At 39.2% G+C, this 18,033-nt stretch overlaps 1 protein-coding gene across 1 annotated transcript; it reads right to left on the reverse strand.

Annotated features, from left to right (window-relative positions):
* Positions 1-5,317: 5,317 nt before the first annotated feature.
* PIG-O (phosphatidylinositol glycan anchor biosynthesis class O) lies at positions 5,318-17,671 on the reverse strand. The gene is made up of 7 exons (XM_089242038.1): positions 16,932-17,671; positions 14,565-14,737; positions 12,418-12,571; positions 10,864-12,150; positions 8,070-8,325; positions 5,747-6,042; positions 5,318-5,638 (listed from the first exon to the last, which is right to left on the reverse strand). Exons 1-7 carry the CDS (start codon positions 17,562-17,564, stop codon positions 5,426-5,428), a joined length of 3,012 nt encoding a protein of 1,003 aa, XP_089098164.1. The 5' UTR covers positions 17,565-17,671; the 3' UTR covers positions 5,318-5,425.
* Between the last annotated feature and the right edge of the window lie 362 nt (positions 17,672-18,033).

Below are 18,033 nucleotides of genomic sequence, written 5' to 3' on the forward strand. Positions count from 1 at the left end.
CTAATAAATTCTTCTCTATGATCAAAGTGTTAAAAATTTTTAACGGGGAAGGACCGTGAATTATTAGTACATGTCAATCAACTGCTTTTACAAGGGGACCACCAGTATAGATTGGTAAGGGACAATTCCAGGTTATGGTGTCGCAGGAATTTTTCTCTAATAGGGTTGTTAAATGGAATAGCTTACACCGGAGGTAGTAAATTCTAACACAATTGGCATGTTTAAAAAGAAAATATGATACATTTTGGCGTAAATTGAGAAGTTATCCATACTTAGAATAAGACAATCATATATATATTGTTTGTGATTGCATTTTTAATTGGGTTGTAGTATTTTAGTAATATATGACATCCGTACTTGTTATGGACATCTTTTTCTCAGCCACCTCGTTGGGCATTTTGCCTGTTGTGGACTTGTATAAGGTTGCTGGATTTTTAAATCTATCCTTGGCCTCTATTGGTGATTAAAATATTAACATTTAAATTTTTTTCTGACTGACCCATAATAATTCGGCCGGATCTTTTAATATTTTTGTTCATATTTAAAGGAGTAGAATCAATGATAATTATTTCAAAACTTTTTGTAGACTAAAACCTTGGGACTCTTTCATTGTTAGAAGCATGCAATTCCTCTACCCCTCCCGGAGGTTAACAAAAAAAATTCCCACTTCTCTAAGTGCAATATTCACCGAGATATTTGAATTCTGAGTTGAGTAAGGTTAGGAAAGAACAGCATGAAATAACGGAGAATGCTTCTTTCCCTCATTTATGCTGTTCTTTCCCAACTTCTCAAATTTTTGAATTTAAATATCTTTGTAAATAATGTACTTAGACATTTTATTTTTCCAGAAGAGATAGGGCAAAAACTTTCTGATTTATCTTTTGAAGACGGTGTCAGTGTAAAAAGTTGGCATTTTTATTTCAATAACTATACAACCCCTTGCGAAATGAATGATGTATCTGAGTTCTACAGGTTATTTGGATACTTTTTCCTGATTGGAAGTATGCCTCTAGGATCAACACTTCACCAGTAAAAGACGATGGGGGGGGGGAGAATTATGGAATCATCCTGTAATACATCTCGTATATAAACATTCCTAATATTTTTCACAGCAACAATCATTCTTTTCTAAAAACATTTTGATTCTATAATGCACGGGTGGCCAACAGCTGGCTCGAGAGGTGATTTTATGTGTGTGTGTGTGTGTGTCCCTGCCAAGGTAAAAATTAATTATGAAATTAAAATTAATAATTTATGATGTGTTAAATCAAAGTTGTGATCATTATTTAAGCAGCAGAAAACTATTTGTATTCATTGTAATAAAATGTTTTTGCTGTTAATATTCTCACCATACTGCCTTTTCAAACACACAAATTACTCGTAAATTTTTTTACAAACAATTTTTCTATTTTTTCCACCACCTCGTATGACAAATTGCCTATTTTACCAAATTATTATTGTAGGAAAAAAAATTTTTCATTTGTAAAATTCAAACGATGAATGGAATAACTTGCACAAGAAACTAATTTTTGATGCATTACGTGTGACTGGGAATGCAACCAGATAAGAAATGAAAATAATACAATGCCCAGGGTAAAAGTTTAGCGACTAGAATGCCTGTGTGTAAGGTTCAGGAGAAAAGATTGAAACATTCGAAAAAGAAAGTTGTTTTTTTTTTTGTTCTGAAGTTTCGACTCTCGAAAAGACTTTTTTTTTCTCCAAATACCCAACACTTAAGTCACGTACCCAATTATTTTGTCCTTAAATCACACTGGAAGTATAGCAGAGGAACAACATTCGATAAGAAGGGAAAAGTTTTAACTCTGTGTTTCGCCGTATTACTTATGGCCTATACAAACTTGTGAGTTATTTATTCAATATTGCTTGACAGAGGCTTACACAATGGGATAAATGATGACATTTGATTGACAAATCTGAAATCGTAGTACAATTTAATATTGAGTGCGAGATGTTTTAATCTGTTGTTTTTCCAGGTCATTTTACTGTTGTGGTTTATACACCGGAGTGACACCCGTAATGCAGCCCGTGATGCTGCCACATATTGTTGTGTTGGTCCTTGAGTGTAATGAAGTTGGCCACCCAGCTATAATGTATAAAAATGGGGTGTATATGATCTGATATTTATGTTTGTTTAGTCAACATTGTAATTTTCAAATAATGTTCCAAAAAATACAGCTGCTTTGTTATATATATTGCGGCTATTATCTCTAGTCATGATTTGTATACACATACATTGACATGTTTAGTCAATGATTTTTATCGGTTCGACTGCTCATAAAATAAAAATTTACTTTGAACATTTGTTTTCTGTGTTTGAAACTGATGTGAATTCTTGTGTGTTAGGTTTACAGAAATACTACACTCAATTGATATACAGTAGTCTTAATAATATCAAGTCATTACAATTTTTCAAAATTCTTAAAATCTATTTTTGTCAGAAAATAAGTTTGTTTCATTTTGTCGATCCCCCCATCCCCTCCAGTATAGAACTTTTCACAGGCCCACCTCTACAACAAATTTATATCGTGCAAAAAGAAAATTTTCATATCAAGCTCCAAAGGCTTCAGCCCTCCTTAAAAAAAGAGGCCATTCGTCTTGGGAGTTGTGTAATGTAAAAGCTTAGCCACCCCTGCAGTAGACTCGCTAATCCAGCACATGTCAGACCAGGGTTTGCGGATAAGTGAAAGTTAATTGGCAAAGCCCATTTAAGTAATATAAACTTCTGCTCACACAAATACGCAGTGACATGTTTTTTGCTTTTATAAAAATCGTAGAAAACCGGCGTAACAGGCCGAATCATAGAGAGTCTACCGTACTTATGAATGGTAATCTAAGCTCACACTTTTTTAAAAATCTTTCTGCTGGGGTTTCCCCCCCCCCCCATGAGAATTTTTTCCTGACACGAGTAGAAGGCGGGGATTGACATCAAATTTTATTGAAAAACTGGGATTTTCGCATCAAAAACTCACGACCCGATGGAGATGAGACAGTATATCTCTCATGCAACTGTTTTGTAAGTGGTGCTAACACTTTGAAAAGGCCGCCAATGCTAGAAAGTGAACACAGAGGAAAGCACATCAAAGTACAAACTATCACTGCAAGAATGTTCAGTGATTTTACTAAAGATTAGCATTTGACCACTAGATGGATTGGCTAAGCAGCTGGATCAGTTGGCTGGATCATTATTAGGCATAATTACAGATCTCTCAGGAACCTAGTATTCTGAAGACTGCGGTGATTAATAACAACAATTATTCTAAATATATGGTCAAATCCAGATAGTGTCAACCCTGCTTAGCACCAGAAATTTTCTGTGGGAAAAAATAGAGACTACAAAGGGTTCTCAATCGTGATTTGATTGAATGTCAACTCATTACAGCACCACAATTCTTTGAAACAGATGGTGGCTTTGAATTGGGGACTTGACTACACAGTGAACTGTGAATGATCTGTTAAACAAAAATGGGTGATAGGCAAGCCCAATTGGAACATAAAACACCACAGCAACCCAGTCCTACCTCCATGCCCCCCACCCCCACAATCGTAGGGCTGACAGGGCCCTGAGACGATTACAGTGATTTTTTTTTCATGCTATAAATTCACTACAGAAGGGGCAATGAAAAGTCTGACTTAGGAGTCCTGCCAAAGATCCCAGCTTCAGGGGCTATGTCTAATCGTTTTTGAGTTATGGAGAGGGGGGATAATTCACTTATAGAAGAAAAATGTGTTAAGTCTGAAAAAACCATAATTTGTGAGGTTTCTGACCTACATGCTAACTAACACATTTTGAAAGAGAAGAAAAAATCCTAGAGTGACACCAGTTTTATCACAATATCTGGATTTAATGGCGAGCTACAAGCATTGAAAAATTGGTGATGGATGGAATAAAAATTGGTGAAGTTCAAAATAAAATTGTCGCCAAAATGTTTAATCGTCAATTCTGCAAAAATCCTCCTAGCAATCAGTCAAATTTACCAGAAATTTGTCCATTGCACCAGCCATGCCCCCCCCCCCAGACCAGACTTTCACAGGCCCCTTTATGATGAATTTATAGCATGAAATAACAAAAAATGAGAAAAAGGGAACTATGAGAATGATGAGACAGGGCCCCAAGGCTGGAGCCCTGTCAGGCATTCCCCCTTCTCCTGTGGAGCCATAGCACCAGCTTTCGATAAAGCCTACAATAAACCATATCAGTGTTCTGGTTCAGGAGAAATTCAGCCTTCTGTGTGCAATACATCACTGAAATCAGTGATCAATTTGTCAAAGTAGACATTTTAGTCAATTTTGGCGGCGATTCGATTTTGCACTTTGCCAATCTCAGCACTTACAGTTCACCATTAAATCCAGATAGCCTGATAGAGGTGGTGCCCCTTATAGAATTTTATCTGCAAAATCAAACCGTCACCAAAATCTGTATTAGCCTATTCCAAATTTTCATCAAATGCACCAATTTCAGTGATGTATTGCAAACAAAAGGCTAAATTTCTCCTAAAATAGACCACAGAATGGGTTTATTGTAGGCTCTTCCAAAAGCTGGTGTGTGTAATGGTCCAGTTTTGATAAATTTGATCAATTGAAGGGTGTTTGCAGAATCTGTGATTAAAAAATTCGGCTACTATTAAATTTTGAACTTCGTCAATATTTCAGCACATCTGAATTTCGACATGATATTCTGTTAGAAATAGCAACATCTTGAAGGATTTGTTCTGCTCTTTCTAAATATGTGTTTAGTTTGCATGTAGATTTTTCAGAAACTTCACAAATTCTGGTTTTTTCCGACTTGACACATTTTTCTTCCATTATCCATCATAACTCAAAAACAGAGATAACACAGGGTTGCTGGTATTTCACATTCCACTTATGCTAGTCTATCACCTACTTTTCTTTGGCAAATTTTTTGCAGTTCACCCTGCATACCAGGCATCTTCAACTCGTTGCTCGTGAGCAACATGGTGCTCCCTGAAGCACCCAGAGTGCTCAATGCTTTTGTTCGATTCAGTGCTCACGAGCACTTGATTGTTTCAATGAGATACATTGCATTCAAAGATAAATCATCCTGATTCTGCGCATTCGTATGTCAAACTTGCCGTAAGGGTGCTCTTCTTTTGGTGATGTGGTGTGAAGTCAATGCTCGCGACTAGAAAAAGGTTGAAGACCTCTTCTGTATACTATAATAAAATCTCACAGACTGAGAAACCTTTTTGACACAGATGGGTTATTAACGACACCATTTCATTAACTGTTTTTTCAAGAAAAAAAATTTTCACAGCCATGAACAAAATTTCACATGAAATTTTGAATCAATAATTTATTGAAGTCGAGTACGAACTGTGCCATGTATATATCATGTACATATAAAAAAGTGAAAAAATAAAGGGAAGAAAAATTTACGAAAAATTGATTACTGTTCTTTAGGATACCACAACTGATTTATATTTTTGCGTATTTGCCTGTGAAAACACGAAGTGACTCGCACGAGAAACATATAACTGATTAATATCGAAAGCATGACCACAATCATACCTATCACTTCGTAGATGAGCTTTGGCGTGAACACTTTCCATACCATGAGATGGCGCCTCAGCACAAAACACGAGAATACAGTGCCCAGCAACTGTAAATGAATTATTATGTATAGTGTGTGAAAAGCGCATTGTTTTCAGTAATTTTGAAAAACAAATATCTTAAGAGCTTTTTGTATTCTAGACAAAAAGCTACATACCTTGATGCCGAAGAAAGAGATGTACTTGAATAGGATCTTTATCAGAGGCTTTGATGGATCTTTAGGCGGTTCTGACCAGAGCAGCAAAAGTGGCAGACATATCCCGTACAATATATGAGAAGAAAACGTGTTGAAAACCACTAAAGCACCAGAAAGAATGTAAGACGACACTCCTTTGCTGAGGACGAATGCAGCATTCCACTGTATCGCGGGGAAAACGGCTTGATGTCCAGTTCCATAGAACCAATGCCATGTCATCAGGTACCAAATGACCAAATTCAGATTTAACGAGGACCCTGCGGAGAAAAATGCCAAAGATCAAATGTGTCGATAATAGCTGGTTCATGGGGGGTGTAATTATTCTTCTCTCGACTATGAACACAACTCTGAGTATTTACCACGTCTTCGCATAGGTGGCTCTTTGAATGGAGGGAAAAGGGAGCAAAAAAAAAAGATGAAAACCAAATTCTTGTTAAGGGCGACCACATGGGTATACCCATACTGCCTTCAAGGATGGGGCTGACAGCACTCCAGCCTAAGGGGAGGCATGGACAATTCTCGCCTTTTTTTTTGGTTTTTCCATACTGTGCATAGAAGGAGTGTGCGTACAAGGAGGCCCGCGAAAGAGAAAGATCTCAGCCTGAGGGGCTGGGGGCCATGGTTATACCACTCTGGTCTTCCATCATGCTATGATTTCAATCATGTCAGAATGTTTGAGATCTTGTGGTGTAAATGTTCAGTTGGTGCTGCCATCTACTGTTTACATTGGCTTTAGGTAAATGTGATATTTTTTTTTATTGTATTGTGGGTTTGCAGACTTCCCAAGGCTTTTCTAATGGACCGTTTGCATCTCAAAATTTGAAAACCACAGACGGATCATAATTCCAAAAATCTCTGAGGAAAGTTTTGATCACAGAAATATAAAACAATAATGTCTCAGGTTGAAAGGACTTTCTTTTTGCTGCACACAAACTTCGGTCATGTCACCACACAGTAATTTACTAGCGATTGAGTTGGATCGGAAATCTTTCTCGAGAAAGAAAGTCATGTTATACTTCTGTTCTTGTGTTAAGCACAGAGAGAACTTTCAGCGAGAGTATATTGAGAAAGCTAATTCATGGTCATGTCAGGTTCAATGGGGAAAGAACTTTACTTTGCCAATCGAGATCAGACCTTACGGTAGCTTCATGGTGGTAGACAAGATCCTATGGGTTGGGGACGATTAGGGGAGAAATTCTGAAATGGGGGGGGGGGGGAATGATATAGGTTTATAGTGGTAGTGCCGACTTAACAGAAGGGGCACCACTTGGATGTAGCCTGGGAACCTAATTAGATATGGTTAAAATTTTCAAGAGTAAGCATGATTACTGGTAGGCTGGCATTTCTAGGCAAGTGGTGGGGGGGGGGGGAGGCCCTTTCCCTTTGCCCAGGAAGACCAATGATGAAGGGGCAATGGGTAGTGGTTATCTTACCTATGTGCCGCAAGGGCAAAAGTACTGAAGTTAGATATTAAGGTCAAACTAAATGTTTTCACAGCACTAGTGGTTGGCATCATCTGGAGTAGAGTTTCCCCACACTTTATATATGTTATATCATTTCCCCCCTAATCGTCCCCAACCCATAGGATCTTATGCTATTCTTGCTTCTACCCCCCACCAGGTCATCCCATTGTCAAACAGGGAGAGATATTTTCCACTTTGGGAAACACTAATCTAGAGATTTGACATTAATTAATGACATACAAGCATAATCCAAAAATTTAGAAAACTTTTTAATTAGACAAGAGGTTCCCAATTAACTGATTGGTTTAGTTCACTTGCTAGATGGCCAATCACACACAAAACAGCTCATGCCAAGCCATGAGTATACATGATCGTCTTCAGACCAGGAAAACATCTCTTGGTGATACCAACCACTGGCAAACAATTCAGTCCTTGAAACTCTATATTTATTAATAATGACAGCGAAAATCTTCCAGTTACAGAACACAAAAGTGTAGTTTATAATTATGGCTGACAGAACTGAGCATAAACTAAACACAGTAAAATTTCTATTTTACAGACACTGGCAAGGCAAAAACTTTATCTGCAAAAGAGAGGTGACAATCAGAGAGGTTTGAAATGCGTACTTTTATTTAGACACTGGGAAATTATTATTTGGCTGTAAAAGAGGGGGTGACCGCATTTGAAGAGTATATTTATCATATTCCAATAAATCACATTTGATTCCATTATTGGTTTAAGAAATCATAATACAGGTGACAATAAAAATAATCTAGACATTATTTTTATTATTTCATGAATTAATACCGAAAGAGAATCACCTGATTTCTCCAAAACGAGCTTATCCAGGCTGAGGAATGTCACGATAGACACCACCATGAGAGTAACTGATGGAACATATCGCTCTCCCGCTGTCAAATACAGAGGGAACAAAAATGTGAATATGAAAAAACACAGACTTCCTGAGAAAATATGATTTGTCTGAGATTCCCAAGGCTTTTCTGGAAGAAGTGGAAACAGCCAAGACACTACGAACATCATGACGCTTATTGCGACCACGCAACGTGCCCCTACAACCTGGAAAATGGGAAACAAAAAAAGAATATTTATTGCTCAATATATATATATATATATATATATATGAATATATTATCAATGAATAATCAGACATCTATAACAATAAAAACCACAAAAATCGATTGTTTATGAATTGGCTCAAATTCGAAATTTTCTTGACCATTGCTAAGAAACTGAGATTTTGTGTCGTAAGTTTTAGTGGACACCATTCGAGGGAATGAAACACATTTTCAGAGGTTTTCACTAGTTTGATAGATGCTCAATTCTTGTCAGAATTTTCCCTGACACAGAGGTGATCGAGCCACTACTGCTAATACATGGATTCTTTCCCCTCCACTAAGGGATTGGAACTGTGTTTCTCAATCTATGGCTCTCAATCTACTCATATGGTGGCAGGCCTACCTGCAGCAAATATAATGTGAATATGCAGAATATACAGTACTGAGAATATTCTGGGAGGCCACATGGGTAAAAATCATATGGAAAGGGAGCCATGGCAGGTACCTAAGGAAGGGGCCACAGAGAACTTTGAAAAAAAATGCAGATGTGAATGAGCGTCAATTTCCGGATCCCTAGGCTAGAGTTTCCTTGTGGGTGCTCAATGCTGTGCCATCTCAACATCATAAGGTCTCAGGCAAAGTGATATTCAAGGATCCCCAGAATTTTCCAAAGGCCTGTAAGCTTACAGTAACATCTAATGTGTGTTGCTGCTTAAGTTGGACATTTATATACATAAGGTCAAAAATTGTAACACCATATCTCATTTGTAGCTCTTCTATGCACAAGAGGACTTCCGGCAGGGCCATCTTAACAGTACCATGGGGCTTGGAGCAAAGTGATGTTCTGTGGGCCTAGATCAAGAAATGAAGCTTTAAAAGTGAAATACATATAATAATATGTATATATCTTTGAATATTATATTGAAAGGGAAAAGGTGTGACTGCAGAATTCAGCAGAATGACTCATGGAACAAGGCAGTAAGCTGAGCCAACTTTTATATTCCCCAGACACACATAAGTGATCGTAAAATTTGTATAGCCCCTCCCCCAGGTGGTAGGAGACCATAGATCTGCCTCTGCCTAGACAGCAAGGAACTAGGTCAGTGAATGACCAAAGAAGTGGCCCATAGAGAGTTTGTAAGCATGTGAGTGAACAAAAAGAGTGTGCGGGCACATAAGTGGCAAAAGAGTGACCCAGAGTGTGTGCAAGCATGCAAATGACAAAAAAATTGATCGAACCGAAGCAAAGGATCAGGTTAATGAGTGACCAAAAAATTGACCTAAAGAGTGTGCGAGCATGTGAGCGACTCAGAGACAGAGGAGTATTTACAGGGCCATGGGCTAATGACCCATGGCGGCAAATCTGAAGCATGAGTCAAGAAAATTAGACCAGCGTGGGAGAAAGATGGCAAAATTTGTGTAGCCCCATAGGCTGCAAAATCATAAGTGCACCTCTAACCAGACATGCCAGAAAAGAGTGTCTTGGAGACTGATAGTTGTGATAATGAAATGTGATATTTTTTCAAAGCATTTAAACTAGTAGATTGGTATTTCCAGTCTGGAAGGCCCAGAAAGCTCATGTGCATCCACAGAATATCACTTTCCTCTAGGGCTCATGGTGATGTTAAGATGGCCCTGCTGCAGTGCCTCTTGTTCATAGAAGAGTTACAAATGAGATCTGGTGCTATGATTTTCGAGCTTATGTACTGTATGTAAATATCCAACTCATGCAACAACATATTAGATCAGGGGTGGCCAACAGCAGGCCCACAACTAGGCAAAATTACTGTGTATTAAATTTATTTTCTTATCATTATTTGAGAAATCATTTTCAACACACACACACGCCAGATCTTATTAAGAGACTATTTACATTCATTATTTCTAGAGACAATAATAATTAGCCACGTTCTCATCACACTGCCTTTTTGTGCACATGCATTGCTTTTAAGTTTTTTATGGGCATTTTTACCTCACTTCTTTCTACCTCCTCAGTTGAGTAAGTTGCCTTTTTATGGCTTCTGTATTTCTAGCTGAATGCATATTGCGTGTTATGCTCACAGGAAAGAAACTTTTTCAAAGTGAATGCTAACTCACAATGACACCTCGAAATGACAACCGATTTTATATATATATACATATATATAGGCTATATGTAGACTTTAATAATTCCAAAGAGCAAAAAATGGGTCATATGGGCCAGTCGAGATATAGACATGTAGTAGTGTCATATAGACATGTAGCATCACGTAATGGTGCATGTGCATATCCTTCCACATCTACAGGTAGTCTGTCTGGTCCATGCGAAGGGGAGGGGGCATGGGCAAAAAAAGGTTAGGAAACGCTGGATCAGAGCACCAACTGCTCAGCTAGAGTCATGAAAAAAATTGTCTATAAGCTCTAGGTTCTGGTTTCATAAGGATCGTATTCTCACTGTTATCGAGCAAGTGTAAGTTTCCATGGCAACTCTTTTTCCCCGCCAAAGACTTAAATCCCAAATAAAAGTTCTAATTAAAAGAAATGAACAACAGCTACTTGCCTCGTTGCCATCCAAGATACGTTCCAACACGGCTGAAGGCAAAACAGAGAGCCAGTAATGAAGGCAAATGAAAATCGTGCAGAATACAAAACCGTAGCAGATGCAGATCATGGCAGCGGTGTAGTTCTTCTTTGGGACGATGATGTTGGCAGTTATCACAGCGGCTGCTACGACGATTACCACAGACGACCACAACACACAAAGTTGAACAAACAGTCCGGAAGATGTTGACGCTAACATCATCCCAGCATTTTCCTGACCGTCTTCCAGATCTTGAAACATTGACTTCTTGCACCACGGCTGTTCCTCACGACATTTGTGAAACACCACAGAGACCCTAGTAATAAATAGCAGTGCGAGGAACACAACCGCCTGCAGGATATCGCTTCCCAAAAGCCATCTTTGACTGTTGTGCTTTGTTCTTTTCGACAGTTTTTCGGCTTGTAGCGTAAACCTGGAAATGGCTTTAGCATACAGACCTGGAAGAAATCGATACACGAGCAAACTCTGGATGAAGAATAACACGAGTCTGTCTTCCAGAATGACAAAACTATTAGAGAAACTACTTAGAATCAAGAATGACATTACGACTGACTCAGGACTAGCAATGCTATACACTTTATCCAGAATAGTTCCTAGGTAATGACGAACACATGTTCGTAATATGTAACATACAAGTACTGCTAAGATTATTGCGATGTAGGAGCTGTAGAGGTATAAGGCAACAATACAAATACAAAAGAGAATCGGCACTAGCAGCTTCAGCAAGTCTGCACCGAGGATGATTGTGTGAGCAGAAATGAAATTCGATAAAACAGCCAACAGAAGTAAAATGCATCCTAGAACCATTTTCTGCAGGTTGAACGTAGCCCATACACGACGACATTCAGACTGCACGAAACCAAGGTGTTTCTCATAGTTCTCCACCATCAAATGTAGAACATGCTCGCTTTCTTCTGGATCCAAGCTCACATTCTTCCACAAGAGTGAAGCTTCTCTGAACATTGTTTCAGCTTTGTCTAGAACCAACGAGGACATCTCGCTGGACAACTTTGCATACTCATGGAGGTAACGCTGGACCTGGAAGGAGTTTTCAGCAGCAGCGAGCGCTCTACCGAACAAAACATCAGTCTTGACATCGTTGCATTCACCTCCGTTTTCTCTCTGGAGCTTTAAGGGTGACTTTATGATGGAACCTAGATTTGAAAATGGTATGGGTAACCCGAGTAGCATCGCTAATGTCGGGACCAAATCAATCTGAAGTGCAGAATCTTCATTATCGACTACCTATTGGAGAAGAGAGGAAAAACACCAATTAATTATTGGCTTTTGTCAAAACACTTATTACTTGAATATGAGATGAACATTAAATTGCAATTACCAGGCTCTAAAATTCAGCCCGTTAGTATAATTAAAATTATCCAAATAAATTTGCTAAAATTAGCCTGAGCACTTAAAAATGAATCATTTCGAAATGAACTATCGATAAAATCCCAGAATATTGACAGTTTTCAGACGCATCATAAACCATCCGTAAATTTCAGTAAAACTCACATATAGAGACGATCTTATCCCTGCTGGACTATACATGAACAGAACTGTCGAGACTTCATCTTCACTATCACCGCCATGATCACCAGTTTCTGTCATACCATGATCACCGAGAACCAGCAAGACCGTGTCGTTTCTGATTTTACCAACTACGTTCCTGGAAAAAACAAAAAGGTTAGCACATTAAGAATTGTTTAGATAACGGCAAAAGACTTTTTTTTGGTCACATCATATCTGGCATGTAGGGATATCTAGTGATGGGATTCAGCCAGCTTACACCAGAGTGACTGACCAGCTACAGTAAAATGTCTACACAGTGGGACTTCGGTTTGAGTAATTCAAAAGACATGCAAAAATTTTGACTTGTTAAACAAGCGATTATTCACATTACGAGCAATATTTTACTCTTTTCTATTCCGTTTCGCGGGATCACAATGGAAGTGATGGGTCTTCCTTTTTGTGGGATTGCAAGTAAAACAAAAAAAATCTCATTTGAGAGTTTTGGCAAAACTATCTCTATATCGTGAGCTGCTTCAAAATCAGGGCTTGGCAAATCAAGAAGAAAATTTAGGCGCCAGGCAGATTTCTTTAAAGCCAAACATGTTTTTTTCTCCCAAAGAAAAAGTCCTAAATAATGTTTATGACTTTTCAGACACTTTGTGACCATTTCCCATGTTGAAAGACACATTATTATGAGATCAAAAAGTTTGCAGTCTTTACACTAAGCAATGATACATAGAAAATTTTAGGCGCCAATACCTATTTTCTAGTAGCCATGGCAATCCGGCACTGCTCAAGATCATTGATAAAGCCTGGAATGGGATCACCACAAGAGGACACTCAATTCTGCTTCAAAAAGACCGTTGGCTGATTGACATTATTGAATGTTACATTGAGGGGCAAGCTCATGAACCAGAGCCACCAGAACTGTCAAGTCGCCAAAGATATTTTTCTTTAGCGAAGACCATGGGACTGGAGTTGAATGAGGACTACAGTCAAGAACTCATGGAGAAGCATAGCTAAGGGTTGACCACAGATGAATTGATGGATCTCCATTTTGAGCAACAGCAGGAACTTATGATCAAGATCTCGCCTGACTAGGAGGAATCCCTCGCTTCAAATTTTACGCTGCATTAATATTAATAGTCAGAGAAATGCTTCTCTCACAGTGGCAGCATAAAAAACTTCCCCCTTTTTTCAGTTGTCTCTTGTGACAGATAGATTGCATTGAAACTTATACGTTGACATTCAGTGAAACCTATCTAAGACAGAGAGAATCACTGTATGAAACGAAAACCTGTCTTCGATGGAATAAAAAAATAGTCACTTCATTGATTAATGTTTTTGTGTTCACCTTTATGAAATGGAAACCTGTCAAAAATGTAATATTATTTCGATTACTTGATGTTCAGTTTTGTACAGGTTTTGTTGTACAATACTATACTATAATACTATACTGTACAATACAATTGGGGAAAAAAAAGGTGTGATACAAACTGGGTTCGAACACACAATCATTGACAAAATAGTTGTTGGGGGAAGGCAGGCACTCTACCACAACTCAGCAATGTACACCTATTTTATATAGTACAAGCAAACCCGTTAGAGCAGTGTTTCCCAAAGTGCGGAAATATTGCCCCTGATGGGCGATGGAAGCAACAAAGGATCCTATGGGTTCACTTGAGTTGGGGGCAATGAGAGAAAAATATGTGATGAAAGCGATGGAATAAAAAGTTTGGGAAACTATGTGTTAAAGAATAGATAAATATAATAATAAAACAAGAAAAAACTATAATGTATATGTAAATGGTGCAAGGTTCGGTTGCTGTCAAAAATTTCTTTTGACATGACCAGTGTCAAAAACTGGTTTAAACTATCAACATATGGCATCACTGTCAAATTGACTGTTTTATTTTTTTTATTTGTGACAAATTCGATATTTATTTACTTGCGATATGAAACATTACTTAGGCAATGATGATTACACAACGATTTGGCACAATAACAAATCAACAGCAGGAAATGTGCAATCTAAAATATGCTGAAATCACGAGATCGTGATGTAATCGATTTAGGTTCGCTATAGGCCACAGGCTGCATAAAAATTTTAAATGACCAATCATATTCAGAAGAAAATAATGATTCCTCGCCTGATCATGCTATCCATTTGCAGTAGTTTCTCAGACATTGCAAGGTGATTCGGTCCATAGCGATGACCGCAATGATCGACTCCAAGAAAATGAGCGATTACGACGTCCCAGTCATCTCTCCCCATTTCATCGTATATTTTGCTGAGAATTCCATTATCGACTGTGTGTAGATCCTGGAAAAGGAGGGAAAAAACACAGTAAGAAATCAACAGAACATGCATTTTATCAAAAAGAACAAATTTTCCGTTGATGAATGAGAAATTAAGAAATGATTAAAAAGGTATAAAAAAAATAGCAAGGGTGTTAGAAATGGTTTCCACCCGTGAGTGCTCAGCTTAAGCTTTATTCAGTAAATTTTTATTCCTAACTCATTCTGACAGTGCTTGCCCCCCCCTCCCCCCATGCAACAAAATACTGCTGAGGGTGCTTGAACATTCACATCGCCCAAACTTGAATGCAACAGAGAGGAAAAAAGGTTGCAAAAACATACAAAGTTCGTTCAAAAAGTATCCGACCAATAGTTTTCTATGCGTGAACCAATGAAGCTACTGAGACATGATTTGGTATGCATATGTAGGTGATCCTGGTGTGCATGCTTGAATTTTTTCCCGTCTGTATAAGCTGCCAGTCGTTGGCAGACCGCTGATGATTGAGGAATTGTAAGTGAGCGCAGCTGTACTTCCGTTTTTGACAAAATGACAGGGAAAACACCACTGAATTAAAAAAACAATGGAGAACACAGAAATAAAAAGGAAAAGGACCTTTTTTTTTCCTTTACATTACTTGTGTATGGGGACATTCCCCCCCCCCCCAGTTCGGATGCGCCTGTTGCACCCTCTTAAAAGCAGTCCTCGAACATTACTTTGCTCAGGAAAACATCTGTGGGGTGACCGTTAAGAAGGGTTTACTGTATTTGATTGCATTTTTTGTTGAAAAAGTTCTTGAGAACGGCAACCTTGGCACTATCATCAGCTCTATTACAACAAAAAATATTCACAGAATCTTTGATGCTGCTATAGCCAAGTTTGATTGCATAACTGTCATGGGAAATACAAGGATGTTCAACCTTAAGGACGGTGCAGGCCACTGGCTCATTGGTTCAAAAATGTGTCGACTTAAGTGATCCGAAACTGCACTGCAGGTCGCTCACATGATCTGTAAATGTGACGCAGACTGCTTATAAGTCATCTGATTAATTTTTCATATGCGTGGTAGTAGCAACTTTTTTCCGTGCTTTCACATGGCTGTCAATTCACGATGGCCTACAAAGGCTACATACAACTACAGAAAAAATTAAATTTATTACATTAATCAGTCTCATATGTGATAATCAATAGAAATATGGTGGGAAATGAAAAAAACTACCAAAAACTTAAGTCACCAAAATGTGCGGTTAATTTATGCTGTTGATAAAGGGTTACCAAAACTAGCGAAACCAGTGCTGCTATCAGGGTTGCGCCAATTTTGGTATGAAAAAAGGCACCACATTAGCGCTGACCACGCTTATGAAAAATAAACTTCTGGAACTGTGCAGTGGGCTACTTAAAAGATCTGGAACTGCACCAAAAGGCGAATAAATGCTCTGAAACTGTGCTGCAGATCACTTAAGTGACCTGTAAATATATAATTTGGGTCACTTAAGTGATCAGCAAATGTGCTGAGGGTAACTTGAGTGATGTGGAACTACAATCTCGGGCTGACCAACGGCTTAGCAACTGTGCCATGGGCTGCTCAAATGCTCTGGAATTATGCTGTGGGTTACAAAAAGGTAAATTCTAAATATATGATATATTGCTGCTTGATGACTATTCGTTTTATTGATAGACCCGATTTGCTGCTGTTTGCTAGGGCAGGGCCAGAACTTGGGGTGCAGGAGGGGGCAACTGCCCTGGGTGTCAGTTTTAGGGGGGGAACAAAGAACTCTGTTATAAAATTATCTAATTTTAAAGTTAGGGGGACTGTGCTGGGCAGCTGAATCATGTTTACCTTGGGCAGCAAAAACTAGTACGGCCCTGGCTAGGGTTACCAACGGAATGATAAGAACTCCCAATAGGATTTGAAAATGTTCCAACAGAGGAGGATTTGGTTAGTGACACATCACTGTTTTGCCGTAGTTGAAAACTTGGCGACAAAAAAGGTACACAGTATTGGGAATTAGCCCATTCAAGTGATCTGTAAATATGGCGCTGGTCCCGCAACTGATCTGGAAATGTGCCACGGGCCACTAAAGACATCTGTAAAAATGTCCTGCTTAGTTTATTTTAACAAAATTAGGTTTGGGATCCCGGGTCACTTCAAGTGAATCGGAGGACAACGTGTGTGTTGAGCATGTATGGGCTATTACTAAGTTTAAGCTATTGTAATTACCTTAACATCAAAGGACGGAAAAGGATACGAGCGAACAAACCGACCCGGGAATAACGTCTCCCAAGTTTCGTCGCCCATGAACACGACGTCCTTGCCGCGCGCGTTCAGCTGATGGATGAGATTGTCTTCTTGGATGGCCGTCGACGCAAAGTTCAGGCTAATGTCGATGAAAGTCGGTAGGCTGCCAGTCGTTAAGCCCGCAAGCCTCTGTAAAGTCGTCGTAGGAGGATCCGCGATCAGCTTGAGTAACAGGCCGTTGTCGGGTTCGCTACCCAAAACATCTCTGAAGACGGTCATCTTGTCGTCGGTGTAATAGTGATGGCCGCTGGACTCGGCGGCGAAATCGTAGCGGAGAGCGTCTATGATGAGGACGACCGCTTTATCGAAGCGTTTCAGGGTGAGGTCCCCGGATCCTTCACCGCTGACGCTTGTCGCGGCGTCCAAAATCCTGCTAGAGATTCGCCCAGGGGTGGATTCGTGATCCCCGCAGTCGTATCGTCCGAGGTTCATGACGTCGGTGCTGTTTTTGTGGACGACGATGCGCTTGAGAAGATATCCCGAGAAAAACATCCATGTCCCGAAACCGTACATCATGTACACCCATAAGACAATTAGAGAATTCTTAAGACTCATTATTATTACACGAGATTCTGATGAGGGTAATTATGGAGTATGTAATATATTCGGGTAAAGGCTGAGAAAAAAAAAAAAAGTCTTCAGCAGAAGACGAAGGATATAAACAAAGCTTTAGCCTTTACAACGCCTTAAGCCGGGTTTTCCTAGGAATAGGTTTGTTGCGCAGCGTGAACCGAATTAGACTATTTCGCGCCGACAGAAACGAGTTACATAATCACGCTACGTGTTTTCCTAGCGATCAGGGCGGCTATGCAAAGTATATGACTTTGGCATCAGCTACTCTGTCGTCTGCATGGTCCGGTTTGAAGTGAAGGAAAAGAAAACACACAGGAGTGAAGAGAATATCGGCAAAACCGCGGCGCACGACGCATTTGACTCCTCCAGAAGCAGTGGGCCAATCACGCCCAACGTAAAGCGCTGTCGTGAGCCGTATTGCGCTCTGTAGGAAAACAGTCATGCTGCTTTT

Source organism: Pholcus phalangioides, unplaced genomic scaffold, assembly GCF_987345545.1.
Source record: "Pholcus phalangioides strain wild (caught in Gottingen) unplaced genomic scaffold, Ppha-v1.0 ptg000014l_1, whole genome shotgun sequence".
NCBI lineage: Eukaryota > Metazoa > Arthropoda > Arachnida > Araneae > Pholcidae > Pholcus > Pholcus phalangioides.

Bases quoted from the DNA above. Each gene is read 5' to 3' on its own strand.
- PIG-O (XM_089242038.1), bottom strand. From the start codon at position 17,564: ATGAGTCTTAAGAATTCTCTAATTGTCTTATGGGTGTACATGATGTAC. The intron at 14,738-16,931 runs GTAATTACAATA...CTCCTTTTCCAG, and splicing joins TTCCGTCCTTTGATGTTAAG to GATCTACACACAGTCGATAA. The intron at 5,639-5,746 runs GTATGTAGCTTT...ATTCATTTACAG, and splicing joins TCTCTTTCTTCGGCATCAAG to TTGCTGGGCACTGTATTCTC.